Below are 18,454 nucleotides of genomic sequence, written 5' to 3'. Positions count from 1 at the left end.
TCCCTGAAAACTTTCTACAAACCCGGCTTCTGTAGCCTCGAGACCGTCATTCTTCAACAGCTCATGCTACTCTGTGCTGTATACACTCAGTGAGAAATGTGCTGAGTCGACCTGTACACCGGCTTGTTAATGCAAATCATGTGGCGGCAACTAAATGCATAAAAGCCACGCAGACGTGGTCAAGAGGTTCAGCTGTTGTTTAGACCAAATACCGTAATTGGCTAGAACTTTGTAATTATCAGCTCACAAACTGCTGATGTCCTCTATGATTTTCACACACAACAGTCTTGAGAGTTTGCAGACTATCTATCTCTTAAATACATTTCAGTATTTGCACTGCAGAATATTGCTTTTTTTTTTTTTTTTTTTTACTTTCTGGCACTGAACAGTGAGCATACTGTAATGAAAAGTGTGTGCTGTGCTGTAAAAGGACAGTTCTGGTCTGGAGCGCTCTCACGGTATTTGTTTTAAAAAGGGGGCAGCCCTCTCCCAGAGGTCGTCCCATCCTTTAAGCGGATTAAAAGCTGCCTGATTGAGCACCCTGTTCCTCCTGTACCTCTGTGTCCTCTCTCAGTGTATGAACAGTGTATTAAACCCTGGTACCGGCTCTCTAGGGCAGCCGTGTGTACGGTGTGTGAGACCTGCGTAATGAAGCAGTCCAGCGTATGTGTAGTTTTGTGTGTGAGTGTGAGTGTGTGTGTGTGTGTGTATGTGAGTGTGAGTGTGCGTGCGTGCGTACTTGTGGTGTGTGAGTGTGTGTGTGTGTGGTGTGTGTGTGTGTGAGTGTGGTGTGTGGTGTGTGGTGTGTGAGTGTGAGTGTGTGTGTGTGGTGTGTGAGTGTGAGTGTGTGTGTGTGTGTGTGTGTGTGGGGGCCTCATTAGACGTTTCTCTCCGTGCGCAGATGTGATTTAGTGGCAGATCACAGTCTCATGTCATTGGCTGAATCCACCAGGGAGGCTGGTGTGAAATGTTATATATTTCTTCCCCTGCTGAAACGTTATTATGATTTTTGAGTCTTTGCCGTTTATGTAAGGCATCTGCTCTGACACGCCGGGCCCTTATCGTTCCTGGCTGCTGCCAGTGTGTGAATGTGGTGTTGTTATTCGCACTGTCTGTCGGAACCCGCCCCCCGCCCCCGCCCCCCGCCCCCACCCCCGCCACCCGGCACGCGGGCACGTGGAAACAGGTGTGTGAACACCACCGACTCACCTTTTAATGAGGGACTCACTCTCCTCAACCACCCCTTTAAACAGGGATTCAGGACCGCCAACTCCCCCTTTAGGGGGGATTCAGGACCGCCAACTCCCCCTTTAGGGGGGATTCAGGACTGCCAACTCCCCCTTTAAACAGCGATTCAGGACTGCCAACTCCCCCTTTAAAGAGGGATACAAGAGGGCTGACTCCCCCCCTTTATGAGGGACTTAGGAGAGCTGATTTACCTGGAACTCTGAATAAATGGGCAGTTAAACATCTGCTGCTGTGTGCTTTAAAAATTATTATCATTTTTTGTTTAACTGTTATTCATACAGGGTATGTTGACAGTGAGCACATATCCTAATTTACAACAGCGCCCTGTTAATGCCCCCCCCCCCCCTCCCCTGCATGTTTTGGGATTGGCCCCCACAGAATGGAGGCAGTCTTTTCTGCATCCCCCCCTCAAGGTTGCCAGTTGCAGCGGTAAGTCCCCGGGAGGGATTGTTTCATACAGCACATAAAATGAAATGAATAGGCTGAACTCTGAAACACGTCTCTGAGAGACACAATAAACATAGTTTGAGATGAATGTGGGGCTCTTGCCGTGCGAACAGGGTCCGTCCCTCAGCGTCGAGCTCGTGGATCTACGACCCCGGAGGAGGGGCCCTCCGTCACCGTGGTTACGAGCGGTGATTTGTTTTAATGAGTGAGCTGACCTGATTTGCGTCGTACCCCCTCTGTAAGACAAAATGGCCGTCGCACCTGTTGCTGTCCCGGAGTGAATTTAACCTTCAGCTCGGCTGATTTCCAAACCCGACAGCGTCGTACGGGGGGTGGAGAAACTGGGTGTGCTCGGGAAATAACGCCGGGAAGCTCGACGATTGGCTGGCTTGTGTTTGCGTTTGTGTCGTCACGCTCATTCTCCGTCTGCATCAATGCCTTGTTTGGGTAATGCTAATGCTAACCTTATTTTTTAAGCTATGCCTGGTTCTGACAAAATGGCACCTTATGTTGCGAGAATCTGCAGTACGACACGAGACCAGATCTGCACATGTGACCGATGATAACCCAGTGCGATAATCCAGAACGCGTGTAATGTACAGTGACTGGTCCTACATGCCTTCTGGGCCCGCAAAGAAATAAGCGAACTCTGGAGACCGTTAGACATCATTTCATCAACTGGCGGAAGACCAACTGCTTTTTCCCCTCTTTGCGCCTCTCGCTCGACTCTTCCAGAAGCTTCCATTACCGCCCGATTAAAACAATACGCTGCGTCCGTATGTTGTTTTCCCGAAGCAACCCGGGAGAATGTTAAAGTCCTCCACCTGCCCACTTTATCGCTACTTTACTGCGTTCCATGCCCATAAATTCTCTTCCTTGGAAAGCGGAAAAGGAAAGCGGAGCCAAAATGGCTGCCGCCGTCGTGCGAGTGGGATTGTGAGTCAGCGCGCCGTCTCCCACCGCAGGCCGGCGGTGCGTTCGTGGGCCGCTGCCCCGCTTCTATTCCTGTCGAGGGCGGCCGGCCGCGGGCGTACGGTCGGACCGCTGCCTCTCTCCCGGGCCGGCGGGCGGGTCTCTGGGTCGCGGGAACCGTGGGCGGGGGGTGCGGGGGGGCCCCGGCGTTGGCACGGTTCCTCTCCTCCCTCCCCGGGCGGTCGGCTGCCTCTGCCGCCTCCTCTGCACGATGGAGCCGGGAGCGCCGCGACCGCCAGGGTCACCTTCTGCTCTGATCAGGAGACGAGGAGGCTGAGAGGAGCCTGGGGGAGAGGCAGGCCCTCTCTTTAAAACCTCCCCCAGCCTCCCCCAGCCTCACCCAGCCAAGCACCTGCGTCTGTTTCTCTTTTAGTGGTCAGTTACATTACATTTATTTAGCAGGTGGTTTTATTTATACACACACACACACACACACACACTCACACATACACTCACTCACACACTCACACTCTCTCACACTCTCACACACACACACACATACACACACACACGCACACACACGCACACACACACACACACGCACACACACACACGCACACACACGCACACACACACACACGCACACACACACACACTCTCACTCACTCGCTCACTCACACACACACACACACACACACACACTCTCTCTCACACACACACACACACACACTAAATAAATGTAACTGACCCCTGAACACCATACCGACTGACAGCCGATATTTACCATGGGGAACTAGATATGATGTTCCTGGCTGTAGACAACTGATATTTTATGAGAATCGTACCTTGTCCAACCCTGTGTTCAATGGTCCGTTACACTCCACTCATTTAGCAGATGCTTTCATCCAAAGGGACATGTAATAAGCTCATACCAAAGGTCACAGAGACACCTACAGAAAGGTCCGGTCAGACGAGGCAGGACTAAAGTAAAGTGTCAGTTGTCGACAGCCGCGAACAACGTATCGAGCTCCCACGGTGAATATAGGCCTGGTGTTCAGTAGGCCTGGTGTTCAGTGGGCCTGGTGTTCAGTGGGCCTGGTGTTCAGTGGGCCTGGGGTTCAGTAGGCCTGCTGTTCAGTGGGCCTGGTGTTCAGTGGGCCTGGTGTTCAGTGGGCCTGGGGTTCAGTAGGCCTGGTGTTCAGTAGGCCTGGTGTTCAGTGATCACTAAGCGCTGGGACACCATCACAGGGACCAGCGACCAGGCCTTTTTTTCCAGTGTGCGTTGTTACCATGGTGATCTTGCCCTTAATGCCACAAGGGCCGTTTTAACGACCCGGGAGATTGGCAGGGATGTGAGAGGCCTGGATCGCAGGCGGCTCGGAGCGAGGCGCACCCCGCGTTTCCGTTACAAACCGGCTCAAACCGGCTCAAACCGGCTCAAACCGGTTCCCGGGGGTTCACCGGGCAGCATTGCGTAACATCGGCCGAGGCGGAGGTTGCGTGCGCGCTTGTTTTATTTTTATTTTTTGCAATTGTTTTTTTGGCAGAGCGGTATTAAAAAAAGAAGAAGTTTTGAGGCAAGAGGCAGCGGGCGAAACAGCAGTTTTGTGGGATCGATGGAACGCCGCCACATCTCCGGGAGCAATTAGGATCTCTTGGCTGGAACGCCTCTCTTCCAGCATCCCCCTGAAAGAGCCCTCCGGAGGCTGGCTGTTGGCAGAGTGCGGGGAGGGGTTTGTTGGAGGCGCTTGCTGGTGTTCAGAGCCTGCCCTGTAGACTATGGGGCTGCAGCGCTCATCACAGGGTGGGCCTGTAGCGTAGTGGTTAAGGTAAAGGACTGGGAACCGCAAGGTCGGTGGTTCTAATCCCCGGTGTAGCCACAATAAGATCCGCACAGCCGTTGGGCCTTTGAGCGAGGCCCTTAACCCTGCATTGCTCCAGGGGAGGATTGTCTCCTGCTTAGTCTAATCAACTGTACGTCGCTCTGGATAAGAGCGTCTGCCAAATGCCAATAATGTAGTGTAATGTAATGTAATGTAATGTAATCACAGAGACGGCGGGAAAGGGCTCCTCTTTCCTGTCTGTGAGAGAAGGCGAGACTGAGGTGAGAGTGTGAGAAGGAAACGTCAAACGCACACAGGCGTTTATATGCGTGCGTGTGGATTCATAGGTGAATTCAAGACCATATAGTTTCCAGAACTATATAAATTAGGTGGCCAAGGCTACTTTAGAGGGGTCCAAAATCCATAAACATAAACAATAACCCACAAAATATATGTATACCCCACGTATTCATTTTATAAATGAACAATTTAATATTGTTATGATGTGAATCAAGAACTGGAATAACCTCAAACAATTTTGATACAATTTTAAAAACAGCTTAATGTTTTATGCGAATGAATGAAAGCATACTAGCTAGTGGTCTGTGGAGTGTGGATAGCAGTAAACTAGTCAAGTCAATATTCTGATTTCCTCCTGTAGTATTAGTATTGGAAATACTTTCCTCAGTTTCTGAACTTTACAAAGTGCACACACACACCTGGGGGAAAGGGAGGGCTATTGTTCAGTACTTTATTTTTTTGCGATCAACTTTAAAAAAATTAATTCTTCAATAAATTAAAATAAAAAAAGACACATGAGAAACACCCTTGTACTTTATTGACCGAAGTGTTAATTTGCAATACATTTGGAGGTGGAGGTGGGGGTGGAGATGTGGGGGAACTTTCAATGTTGTATTTAAATTTAAAGATCAATGATGTTCTGGCAGCGCCTCCTCCAGCGTAAATCCGATGAAAGGTCACATATAGAGTTACTCCAGGGCCCCGCACAGCGACTGTGTCTGTGTGGAAGTATTTTACATTTAACAGCCGAGATTAGCATCGCCTCGCGTTCTCCGGCACCGCTCCGAAGTCGGAACGAGTCGTGCTGTCTGAAGCGCGCATCATCGCCTCCTCCTGACCCCGCCGGAGAACCGCGGCGCTCCGGTTTCCACGCGTCAAACTTTGTTCTGAGGCGCGCGCGACGCCTTCCTGGCTGACAGGAAACGGAGGTCCCCATGGCAACGCAGACGAAACAAAGCCAAAGCCTTTCAGCCGTCAGCCGAGCGAGCGAGCGAGCGAACGCCAGGCCCATAAATTATTCCTGAAAATGTCTTTAAACGCTGGCAGGCATTTAGTCTCTTCAAGGGGCTTATGCATATTTAGATAATATGTATAATATCAGTTTCTCTGGGTGGTGGGGGGGGGGGTAGAGGGGGGTCACGAGCAAATAATACTGAAAAACCTGTTAAATAAAATATTCCCCTCCTCTGTATCCTGCACCAGATTAGGAGAATTAGAATTTAAATGAGAAAATTAGCGGTGATTTATTCACAGCTCGGTGCAGTGCCGCGCGGCCTTATTCCAGACGCTGTTTCCGCGCCGCGCGGTATGGCGGTATCCCGCCACCCTGAGATCGCTACAGTATGCATTCAGCCGCGCGTTTAAAAATAGGCCCTCATTAGAGGGCATTGAATACAGGAGCCGGGCTCCTGCAGTATGGGGCCTGTTCAAACGGTCTTTCTGAATAATCTTTAGCCTTATTTCAATGTCGGTTTTTTTTCGACTGGGCTTTTTGTCCTGCTCCTGCCTTTATCCCCACTCCCCATCAGTCATGGAGCCTGCAGGGAAACATCTGGCCTTCTTTACACACAGGTTACTCACAGGTTACACACAGGTTACTCACAGGTTACTCACAGGGTTACACACAGGTTACTCACAGGTTACACACACCTAGTGGCTAAGTTGCTTGACTGGGACCTGGAAGGGTGGTGGTTGAAGCCCCAGTGTAGCCATAAGATCAGTGCAGCTGTTGGGCCCTTGAGCAAGGCCCTTACCCTTAACCCCACATTGCTCCAGATGGGGCTTGGTCCCTGCTTGGTCTAATCAACTGTACGTCACTTTGGACTGACTGCACCTGCTCGATTGGCCCAAAGGGGGCGCCCTCGTTTAAGGCAGGGAAGCTCTCCTACCGAAACTCTTCCTCCCTGGTGTTGGTGTTCGGGAATGCTCCATGGGACTGCAGGCCTCAGGCATCACCGCTGGGACTGGGCTGTGTTCTGGGCTGTGTTCTGGGTTGCGTTCTGGGCTGTGTAAAGGACTGTGTTCTGGGCTGTGTTCTGGGTTGTGTTCTGGGCTGTGTAAAGGACTGTGTTCTGGGCTGTGTTCTGGGTTGTGTTCTGGGCTGTGTTCTGGGCTGTGTTCTGGGCTGTGTAAAGGACTGTGTTCTGGGCTGTGTAAAGGACTGTGTTCTGGGCTGTGTTCTGGGCTGTGTTCTGGGCTGTGTAAAGGACTGTGTTCTGGGCTGTGTAAAGGACTGTGTTCTGGGCTGTGTAAAGGACTGTGTTCTGGGCTGTGTTCTGGGTTGTGTTCTGGGCTGTGTTCTGGGCTGTGTTCTGGACTGTGTTCTGGGCTGTGTTCTGGACTGTGTTCTGGGCTGTGTAAAGGACTGTGTTCTGGGCTGTGTTCTGGGTTGCGTTCTGGGCTGTGTAAAGGACTGTGTTCTGGGCTGTGTTCTGGGTTGTGTTCTGGGCTGTGTAAAGGACTGTGTTCTGGGCTGTGTTCTGGGTTGTGTTCTGGGCTGTGTTCTGGGCTGTGTTCTGGGCTGTGTAAAGGACTGTGTTCTGGGCTGTGTAAAGGACTGTGTTCTGGGCTGTGTTCTGGGCTGTGTAAAGGACTGTGTTCTGGGCTGTGTAAAGGACTGTGTTCTGGGCTGTGTAAAGGACTGTGTTCTGGGCTGTGTTCTGGGTTGTGTTCTGGGCTGTGTTCTGGGCTGTGTTCTGGACTGTGTTCTGGGCTGTGTTCTGGACTGTGTTCTGGGCTGTGTAAAGGACTGTGTTCTGGGCTGTGTAAAGGACCGTGTTCTGGGCTGTGTTCCGGGCTGTGTTCTGGGCTGTGTTCTGGGCTGTGTTCTGGGCTGTGTTCTGGGCTGTGTAAAGGACTGTGTTCTGGGCTGTGTTCTGGGTTGTGTTCTGGGCTGTGTAAAGGACTGTGTTCTGGGCTGTGTAAAGGACTGTGTTCTGGGCTGTGTTCCGGGCTGTGTTCTGGGCTGTGTAAAGGACTGTGTTCTGGGCTGTGTACAGGACGGGGGCTTTATCTGGGAGTGTCACCGGGAGGTGCAGTATTGACGTTTCACAGTCATATCATCGGCCCGATCATCGGTCAGGACGCCTATCACCGAAACCTTCAGGGCCGTTTCTCCAAGCAGATAGAGCTTTGTGTGGAGAGTCTCCCTTCAAAAACGGAATTTAGTCTTGGACTCTGGGTTTAATCTGTGTCCGTGAAGCTGTTTCCTTATCTCCCCCAGATAGAGTTGTGGCTGTGGCTGTGTTTTTCCGGTTCAGTGGCTGAGCTGAGTTGGAGGTTTGAGGTTTGAGGCTCTGCGCTGTGCGGTTAGTCAGGTGTGACGGGGGCCCTCTGCCCCGGGACAGCGTCAGCGTCCTGTCGCTAAGGGGAGGGCGTGCGGTTTAAACAGGCCAGTGGGCTCCCTGCGGTTAGCGCTGTCACAGCGCCCCCTGGCTGTGGCAGACAGACGCGCGGCCGACCCGCGCGGACTCTGCCCCGTAGGGTCGCGTGCGGCTCGTCGCGTGTCTTAAAATAGTCGCGTCACGTGACGGGCGCGTTCTGCACGCGCTCGGTTCCCCCCCCGCGCGGACGATGACGCCGCTGTTGCTAGGAGACGGCGGTGTCGTTGAAGTTCCCTCAAACACCCGGCGGAACTTCCAGAAGCGTCGCTGTCGTTATGGGGGATGGCGAACGCTAACTGCGGCCGTTAAAAAGGACGCTTATCATCAGGATGAAGTGCGTGTTGTAATCAAAATGGAGGACGTGGCTGGCAGAGGGAAGAGGGAGACTGATCTCCTCCTCTTCCCTGCGGGTTGTGGAGTGAGTCTCTCCGGGGGCTCGCTCCCTGCGCTCCGCCCCCCCTCCGCTCCGGCCCCCCTGCGCTCCGGCCCCCCTGCGGGGGCATTCCGGGGGGGGGCGCGCTGGAACAGCAGGGCCCTGCTCGGAGATAGCGGGGTCCACAGCGGGGTCCATGCCCCCCCCCCCCCTCGGTGTTGGGCCCCCCTGCCGGCTCACAGAGCTTCAGTCTCCCCCGGCTCAGGGTGTGTGTGTGGGGGGGGGGGGGGGGGGTTACAGCACTGCGGAGATCCCCCTCTCCCGCGCCTGGATCAGGGCCTGTGGAGTGCTGATGAAGCTGAACGATCCCGGGGGATATTGTCACTGGGGAAAACCCAGAGCAGCAAATCTTGTACTCCCTATTAGTTCTGTTCTGGATTTGAAGGGTTTTACTTTTAGTGCTGAAGTTAAGCTTTTGTGAGTTAGCCTGCTTTGTTAAATACCCCCTTGGTCATGCCTTGCAGATGATTCCGCTCTCATTTTTGAGAATAATTATACGAATAATTTGTTGACGCTTTTCTCCAAAGCCACTTACGGTTGATTAGACTAAGCAGGGGACAATCCCCCCCTGGAGCAATGCAGGGTTAAGGGCCTCGCTCAAGGGCCCAACGGCTGTGCGGATCTTATCGTGACTTTACTGGGGCTTCCGGGTCCCAGTCATGTACTGTACATTAGCCACTAGGCCTCAGGCTGTCTCTGTTATTAGTTTTCATATTGTGTGGTTTTATGCTGCATGTGTTACGTAAGTGTGTTAGGTTAAATGGATGGAAGGGGTGTCATAGAGAAGAGGGTCTTTTCCCAGGAAGGCATGTGGATCAGTGTGACAATTCGCCATCATGACACTGTCGTGGAACGATCAGCAACTCACAGTCCTCTAGGGCTGCGAATCGCTGGCTTCCCACCCTCCCTTTACCTGGGGGTCAGGTGTGATTGGAACTTGAGCCCCGATCACCAACAGTTTTCAATATTACATTACATTACGTGGCATTTAGCAGACGCTCTTATCCAGAGCGACGTACAACAATACAGTGTGCCATTTCCATGAACAAAATTGCAACAAAGTGAATCCAAAAGCTTTGTTTTGAGTAACGTCATCCGTAAAATGTTTATCTCATGATTTTGTGTAATGAAATCATCCCTGTTGCGTCCTCCTCCCCGTTTCGAAAGAACTTTATTAATATCGCAGTTGTCAAGCGCGTTTCACAAGTGCTCCAGAAAACCGTAAAAATGCTTCATCCCCCCCAGAAATGAGAGGTTTTCTGCAGCGGTGGCCAGGAGATGAGGGAACGGGAACCATCGGGAGTGGAGTCTGGCGGGCCAGCTCCGTGCAGTGATCCCGTCTGCGAACGCAAGATCAGTTCACACTGCCGGGTCGGAGCTGTGTCTTCGGCTTTCCGGGAAACGGATGCCGTCGGCGTACATTTACACGTCTGAGAGCCTTACCCCCCCCCCTCGCCCCCCCCTCGCCCACTGCACAGTGACTCCCTGGGCTGACAGTGCTCACCATCATAGATGTTCTTGTAAGTCAACCGGCCCGTCCCCGTTCAACCGGGAACGTGACGCCGACTCGGGAGCGGACCGATAGTCGCCCTTCTCCATTCTCTTGCCTTCCTGACGCACCGCTACTCCCCGACGGGCCGTCACCCCGCCACGCGCCTCGTGTCTTAAGCTCCGCGGTGCGGAGAGGTGCGATCACACGGCTGCGGATCGAACGAGCGGAACGCTGTATGGATTGCGCTCATTTGCGCGGATGAGGTCTTTCTGTAGTCCTTTGATTCGTCTTGCCCGTTCGCTCCGGCACACACTGAGCGATACGTACAGTGCCGTATGGATTTCTCCTGGAAGGATTCCACGTGAGCTGTGCCGGGAGCAGCAGTATGTCTTCAGCGTGTAATCAGCTGTGAGCAAGCCCCGCGCTGAGCTGGGCCAGGACTCCAGCTGGAGAGCACGCTTCTCCATTACTGACACCGATGTCACCTTTGACCTTTGACCTCGAGGGGAACTTTGACCTTTGACTCAGGGTGGGCTAAATCCCTCAGCTGTAAATGTGTATGTGTATGTATATAACTACAGAAGCCCTGCTTTTCACAATACTGTTAATCTGGTTCATTTTTTTTGGCTTGTTTTTAGGTGGTTTTGTAAAAGTCTACATTTTCCTTTAGACTCGTGTGTCTGTGTGTGCTATTATGGGGAGAGAGAGCGAGAGAGAGAGCAAGAGGGAGGGAGATAATTCCCTTTATCTGTCTCCACCTGTAGGAAGAAAACCCTTAATCCAGTGTGCCCTCTTCTCCAGAATCAACAGTTAGATAAAAAAGGGGGCACGCAATAAAAACGTTCATTACCTCTGCTGTCAAGCTCATCACCTGTAAATCACACGCACAATGGGGTTGTTAGCGCTCCCCGCCGCGGCCCCGCGACAGTGTTTAAATCCGTTTAACCGCGGAGGTGTTCCCGTGATGGAGGTCGGCCGTTATCTCAAGAGCTCCCTGCCTCCGCGCGTGAACCGGGGGTGACAAATGCCGAAACGACGTTCCCTCACGAGCGCCACAAATCACGAGACACGACGCGGCGTTCCTCCGCCGTCCCTGCGTCTCTGCCTCGGAGGAACGCGCAGACGGGCCCCGGTGAGACCGTGAGAGAGGCTCCTAATCACGTCGGCGTTTCCGCTGCCGCTGGTCGGGGCATCCGAAATTCACACGCGCGATGTATTCTCTTGCAAATCTCGTGAAAAATAAGACTAAATGCATTTGTCAGTGCCATGCGAAATCCTTGTATCTCCTACAAATGAAATGCAAATGAAAACCAGCGACCGGCATCGCGGTGTTATTTCCCCACATTAAATGTTCACCCAGTTTCTGTTATGAATCTCTGACGGCAGTCTCAGGGCCTGTTTCATGGACACAGATTGGAGCAAGTTTTGTCTGGAGAATATTCATTCATAATAGAATTTAGTCTAGAACTAGACTTAATCTCTGTCTGAAAAACTGGCACTCAGTGTGTGTGAAAACAAAATGACAAAAACTGACATGAAATGGTTTTCCACAGCAAAATCCAGTTGATTATAAATACTGTAAATTTTTAAATACTGTACTTTAAGTAGTGACTTTTTTTGCCCCCCGCTCTGCCCCCCTCTCTGCCCCACTCTGCCCCCCCCCTGCCCCCCTCTCTGCCCCCCCCCTGCCCCCCTCTCTGCCCCCCTCTGCCCCCCCTCTCAGCCCCCCTCTCAGCCCCCCTCTCTGCCCCCCACTCTGCCCCCCACTCTGCCCCCCTCTCTGCCCCCCCTCTGCCCCCCCCCACTCTGCCCCCCTCTCTGCCCCCCTCTCTCTGCCCCCCTCTCTGCCCCCCCCCACTCTGCCCCCCCCTCTGCCCCCCTCTGCCCCCCCCACTCTGCCCCACTCTGCCCCCCTCTGCCCCCCTCTCTGCCCCCCTCTGCCCCACTCTGCCCCCCTCTGCCCCCCTCTGCCCCCACTCTGCCCCACTCTGCCCCCGGAGTGTCAGTTGATTCTCGGCTGCTTTCAGTACACTGCAAAAAAAACAGTCAGTCTTAACAAGTATCTTAGTCTCATATTTACACTTACAATCTTATTTATATTACTTTTTTTTGCTAAATGAGATAACAAAAATGTCAAATGAGGTGAGCAAGATTGACTCATTTCAAGAGTTGTTCATTGGGGTGTGAGAACTTCACTTGTCAAGCAAACAGTAACTGAAAAGAGGGTAATATGTTCTACTTGAGATAAAAAAAAGAAAAGATTATTACAAGACTAAAAATGCTTGTAGAGGCAGTAATTCTTGCAGTGTAGGATGTGCTGGTGTGACTGTGCTGGTCAGGCTATTTTTGGGCGCTCTGTCACGCTGGTTGAAATTGGGGTTCACGGCTGGTTCTGTCAGAGGGCCGGTTACCCGGCTGGCGGGCGCCTCGGAGGGCTTTGCCTTTCATTCCGTCACACTCCTGAAACTGCACGGCTCCTGACAGGTAAAGAGCCGTAATGGCCGCCCTGTTGCCTTTCCTCCCCCTTTCTTTTCAGGTCACTGTGGAGCACACAAAGAGTGGCGCTGAGTTTGTGACACCTCGGCGCTAGCTAATGGTGGCGAAGCTTTGCCAGGTCATGTCATAGAGGCAGACACTCTGGGGCATTTCAAGGCTAGGCCAAGATAGGGCGCTGGGTACTATTTAGTTTGTGGGTGAACTAGGGACTAGGACTAGCACTGGGGACACTTTAGTGGGAGGGAACTGGCCAGCATTGTAGGGCTGAATGACCTGTTGTCATTATGTTACGTTGTGTTAATCTAGCCACTCCACCACCCCTTCTCTTTATCGCCATCTCAATGCTGTTGGTGTCTTGCTGGTTTCATTTGTACATTAAGGAGCCCTGTTCTTGGGGTCTGATTGTATTGTGTGATGTTCTTGGGGTCTGATTGTATTGTGTGATGTTCTTGGGGTCTGCTTGTATTGTATGCTGCGTCTGGGGTGTGATTATATTGTATGCTGCTTCTGGGGTGTGATTATATTGTGTGCTGTTTTTGGGGTCAGGTTGTATTGTGCGATGATTTTGGGGTCTGATTGTATTGTATTCTGTTTTTGGGGTCTGATTGTATTGTGTGCTGTTTTTGGGGTCTGGTTGTATTGTATGCTGTTATTGGGATATGATTGTATTGTGTGCTGTTTCTGGGGTCAGGTTGTATTGTGTGCTGTTTCTGGGGTCAGATTGTATTGTGTGCTGTTTTTGGGGTCAGATTGTATTATATGCAGTTGAATAACAGCCATTTTCTCCCTCCCTCCGCAGACCTGCTGGCCGTGCCGAAGCACCCGTACTCAGCCATGGAGAACTGGGGGCTCAGCGTGTTCGTGGAGCAGAAGATCCTGCTGGACCCCCAGGTGTCCTCCTTCTCCTACCTGATGGAGCTCACCATGGTGGTGGTGCACGAGATCTGTCACCAGGTACGGGATGTGTGGCCCCGGGGAACCTCTCTGTATTCAGAGATTAGATTGTGAATGTCTTTGGCTTCTCGTGCCCAAAACAACCGTTACAACCACTGGATAAAAGGACAATATTAATACATACAATACATACATATGCATCCATTATCCATAAACTCCTAATCATATTCTGGGGTATACACAAACACATACTTTGTCATACTTGCATGCCGACATAAATACTTAACAGCGTCAGTACATATTACACCTTATCTTGGCGAATACACATTGCCACCATAATACGTTCTGATAATACATTTTATTAATTCCACAGGTCGCTTGACAAAGTTAAAAGGGTAATATCATGAACAGAATTGGTGTGTGCGGTCGAATGCTTGTTTTTATTCGTTAGCAACTTGGGGAAAATGGCTGTTTTATTTTTACGAGGTGGCAAGTTTGTGGGCCTTTAGCTGGCCTTGGAGCGAAAGATTTTGTCGTTAAAACCCCCCCCCCCCCAACTCAAACTCAATTTGTCACTTCATTTTGGAACCTTCTGGAAAAGCACAAGGACAACTCACCACCCTGAAATGTGTTTCTTTCGTCTTCGTTTGAGGCAGTGCGCGGAGGCTGCCGAACACGTCTGTACTCGATAATTAGCGTTTAGTTTCCGCCGTGTTTTCAGCGGAAAGAGGAAAGAAGCCTCCGTCGTTAGGGAGGCGGGCCTCCCGGGCGCAGGCAGGGCCTGTCTGTTCCTAATGGGCCTGTCTGTAAACACACGCGGCACTGACAGCATCTACAGACCGCTCACAGCGCCCACAGGAACGGAGCGGGTTTGATCGCCCACGCTGCGCTGAGGAGCGGAGGAGCTGAGAGAGAGAGAGAGAGAGAGAGAGGGAGGGAGGGAGGGAGGGAGGGAGGGAGAGGGAAAGAGAGAGAGAGAGTTGTGAGGCGGACGACGGGGAAGATCTGGGCTGAGCCGAGGCAGTAATTGGACATCTGCTTGTGCCTGCGATTCTGTAGGCTGAGCTGATGTGTGTTAGAGAGAGAGAGACAGAGAGAGAGAAAGAGAGAGAGGGAGGGAGAGAAGGAAGGAGGGAGAGAGAGAGATAGAGAGGGAGGGAGAGAGAGAGAGAGTGAGAGTGAAAATGAGAGACAGACAGACAGACAGACAGACAGACAGAGAGAGAGAGACAGACATCCTTTAATTCAGCTGCTCCAGGGCAAGGACACTCCTTCATTTCTGGAGTTATTTCACTCCAGAAAACTCTCTCCATCTCAGGCTGATGTTTGTAAGTGTACCCCATTCCCCAGTTGTGTTAAAACAAAATAACTTAATTTTGGCACCTGGCCTGAGATTTGCAGGCCATCAACAGATCAAATAAACCTGCTAGTGGCCGTTTGTTTTATAGAGGCGAGCATTTCGGAAAGCCCTGACTGCACGTTTGCGAAAAATTATTCCCGGTTATTGTTCCCACGTGGGCCGTTTTTGTTGTCACATTTCGTAGTGTTAGCGATCGGGATTGATGCTCTTTGTTTTCCAATGCTCTACATAACGGGGTTTTTTTTTTTGTTTTTTTTGACAAGCAGTCTTGAATGGCAGCCATTTTAACGCGACAGGCTTTTTAAGGCGCTATTAATGTGAAAGATTGCGCTCAGAGGAAACTAATTACGAACGTAATTTGACCGACTCTTCTGATCATCACTCCTCCACTCCACAGAAATATGTTTGTGAAAAGCCTCTCTTCTCAACGGGGCTTTTATGGGTGTACTATCATAGACATCGTATGACAACCGACAAATGCAAACACAGCATTTGTTTTCAGATTATATTGATAAGATAAATGTCTGTAGAGTATCACTATATACCTACAAATTGTTGCGCAAAATGATGGATTAGTCTCCTTTTTTTAAACACTTATGCTGGATTTGAACCTTGCTTTGCTGACGGCCATCATGCCAGAGCGCCATAGGAGAAAATTTGAGTTTGGACAAGAAATAGAAAGTGACATTTCAGTGAAAGCCTGTCCTCTCCCCAGTTCGAGGGCCACAGCAGGAATCGGTCTTTGTGATTAAAAAGCTTAGTTTGCTCTGCAGCTGTTGCCTCAACGATCTATCATGCAATCACTCAGCTTATCATTAAACTAGTCAATCATTCTGTTTATCATCGTTCAACTCATCATCAACCGATCAATCGTTCAGTTCATCGACCAATCAGTCATTCGATGCAGTCGTGCTGCTGTGTGCTCATGGCTCATTGTGCTAAATAATGCAGTGCTAAATAAAATGCGAAGTAGTCCCAACGCTAAATGCAGTGATGTCAGTGAGGGACCGGTCTGATCTGCGATTGGGCAGAGGAAGTGCTTCGCTTGCTCTGTTTCCCCCGGCGACCGTGACCTGGATCCAACGGGCCATTGCGCTACATTACAGTCATTTAGCAGACGCTCTTATCCGGAGCGACCTGCGGTAAAGTGCAAATCATAACCAGGCCCGAGTGCACTAAAAACCAGAGAGGAAAGCGCAGTTCACGAGTGAATCACGTCGATAAAAACTTCAACCCTTGAAGAGCACGTCAACCTTCCGACTGGCATACCGCGTTTGGCAGCCGGAACACCCCGAATACTAAAATAGTTATAAAACGGACGGACGGATGGTGTCCAATATGCCAACAACACCTGAGCTCTGTTTCTGAGTTTCACAGAAATCATTTAAAAAACAGCGCGCGGTCTCGTCTATTTAGCCATAACGCTATTTGCCGCCCTTCTGCTTTTAATCACAGAAGCCACGGTCTGGGGCCAGCTCCCTTTAAAACACGCCAAGTCCAATATTAGACATTTGGCGTGAGCAAATGTTAAGAGCATTGCAGAGCAGCTGTTTTCACTCAGTACAAATGTCACTTAATCGCATTGGATTTGAATGGATCTACAAAACACGCTTTTAATTGGATTTTTCACACATTTCTCTTCCGAGATCCCTACATATTAAAATTCAATTAAAGACAAATAATGGAGCTTGCTTCTGTGGGGGATTAATGCACTGAGTCATTATGTTGGCTGGAAAACCACTTGGGTGAATTAATTCTTCCATTAATATGTTTAGTGGGGGAAAAAAAAAGAAAACCCCCCCCCCCCCCATATCGTTGATTCAGCATGAATTACTGAAGTGTTAATCTCTGGAGGGGGTGGGAAATGGATTCTAATGACTTAATCAATCGGGAGGATAACCGGGGAAAAGCCATGAATCAGCGTTTGCGTCTCCAGCGAACGCCTCTTGTCACCGGGCGCAATGTTTCGCCGTGACGAGGCGAAGACGCGTCCTCCATTTTGTGTCCTCCGCGTGACGGACGGACGCTCTCGGCCACGCGCCGTCAGTCGGCGTTCGATCTCGCCGCATCGCACGGCGTCCCTTAACGTCGGAAACAAACGGCCGCCTGGGGAAAAGTGAGATCTACGTGAAGCACGCGGCGCTCCTGAATAGGCACCGAATAAAAAACGAAACAAAAAATAGTGGGAAAAACCAATGAATTACGCAGAGCTGTGGATGAGGCACGGTGGCGTTGTGTGGAATTACCGGAGGCTGGTTAGAGACGCGCTGGCCCTGCTAGCTCTGTGCGCTAATTAGCCTCCGGGGCAGACGTGAGACATGGCCCCTTACATGGAGAGTGTGCGCTTCAAAGGCCGCTCTCCTGCGTTCCCGCTCTCCTGCGCTGCTCACTGCTAATGAGTGACGGCGGGCACAGAGCAGGGCGTCGGTGTCTGGAGTGCGCAGAACAGCTATCCGTGCGGCGCTATTAGGCTCCCTCTCTCTGCGTTCGTCAAACACGAAAAAAGGCCCCCGTACGCGAAAAAAAGGGTTCCGCCTTTTTCCCCCCTCATTTGTCGCCATGTTATTATTTTTTCCCGTTTTTTCGGTTTGGCATTTTGCAGCCCATTGAAAGGGGTTTATTAATATCGCTGTGTAGCAGAGGCATGTTCGGCAGCAGGGTAAATGGGATTTCTTATGTAATATCCTGTTTCCTGCTGCTCGCTCGCTGATGAAATGAAAAGGATAATGTACCTTGATGTTTTGACATTTCCTCCCACACTTGCGTTGCGCAATTGTTCTTCTTCTTTTTGTTTTTTCTTTTTTTTTTTGGCAGGAGGGACCGTGCGGATCGTAAATACTTTAGCGGTTCTCGTTCTTCCTTTCCACGGCATGAACTAAAACTCATGGCATATCACCAGGACTAATAACAAGGAACAATCAAGAAGGGGTACTTTTCTGAAATCTATAGCAGGCTGCAATGTCAGTGATTCTCATTGACGACGCTCCAGATATGTAACTAGGATTTGCCTTTGCCTCTGAAGTGACATGAACGTAATATGAACAACGGAAAGGCCGATCGGTCGCTCGTGTGGCTGGCGTTGGTTAGTGGTGGGGTTAGGGTGAGAGTTAGGGAACGTCCACTGAAGACACTGTGAAAGCAGGAGGTGCTGTTGCATGGAGAAGGTTCCAGGGAGCTCTGCAGTGAGTGTGCCTGGCTGGTCTCCTCTCGATGGGGCTTCTCAGGGAAGGCACCCTTCCCCCTGGGTGCCGTGGATCGCGAGGAGGGCGGGGGGGACCAGAATAGATCCTCTCTGTATGCATTAATATTGCAGAGCGGCGTTACGTGGAGCGGGATCTACGGGGAAGCGCAGATGACAGATCAAACACGGGTAATGTATTATGGGTCCCTGCGGGGGGCCGCTGTGCGCGTGGGAGGCTGAACGGAGCCAGATCCGTTCTGATCCGGGGCCGGTCCTGCCCTCCTCGTGCGTAAAATGGTTCCCCCACCCAGACGCACTTTTAACCAGAGCCTCCCTCGCCTTCGTCCGTTTAATGGCGGGGTCAGATTTCACTGATTTCCCGGCTCCCGATAGCGACCGAGTGCACGGCGTGGTGATGAGGATGTTTGCGGGAGAGACAGAGAGAGAGAGAGGGCCCGTTGTCTGGCAGAAAATATTTTTTTGAG

General features: G+C 51.2%; 1 protein-coding gene across 2 annotated transcripts in view; it reads left to right on the top strand.

Annotated features, from left to right (window-relative positions):
* Positions 1–18,454, top strand: part of LOC133119387 (thyrotropin-releasing hormone-degrading ectoenzyme-like) — a 127,658-nt gene that overhangs the window by 44,902 nt on the left and 64,302 nt on the right. For both annotated transcript variants that reach the window (XM_061229940.1, XM_061229941.1), the window contains exon 4: positions 13,334–13,488. In XM_061229940.1, coding sequence (XP_061085924.1) covers positions 13,334–13,488 — 155 coding nt within the window. The remainder of the gene's footprint in view (positions 1–13,333; positions 13,489–18,454) is intronic.

The sequence above is a fragment of the Conger conger genome, chromosome 19 (genome assembly GCF_963514075.1).
Source record: "Conger conger chromosome 19, fConCon1.1, whole genome shotgun sequence".
Taxonomy (NCBI): Eukaryota; Metazoa; Chordata; class Actinopteri; order Anguilliformes; family Congridae; genus Conger; species Conger conger.
The sequence above is the reverse complement of the archived record's forward strand: the minus strand, read 5'-3'. Positions and strand labels throughout refer to the sequence as shown.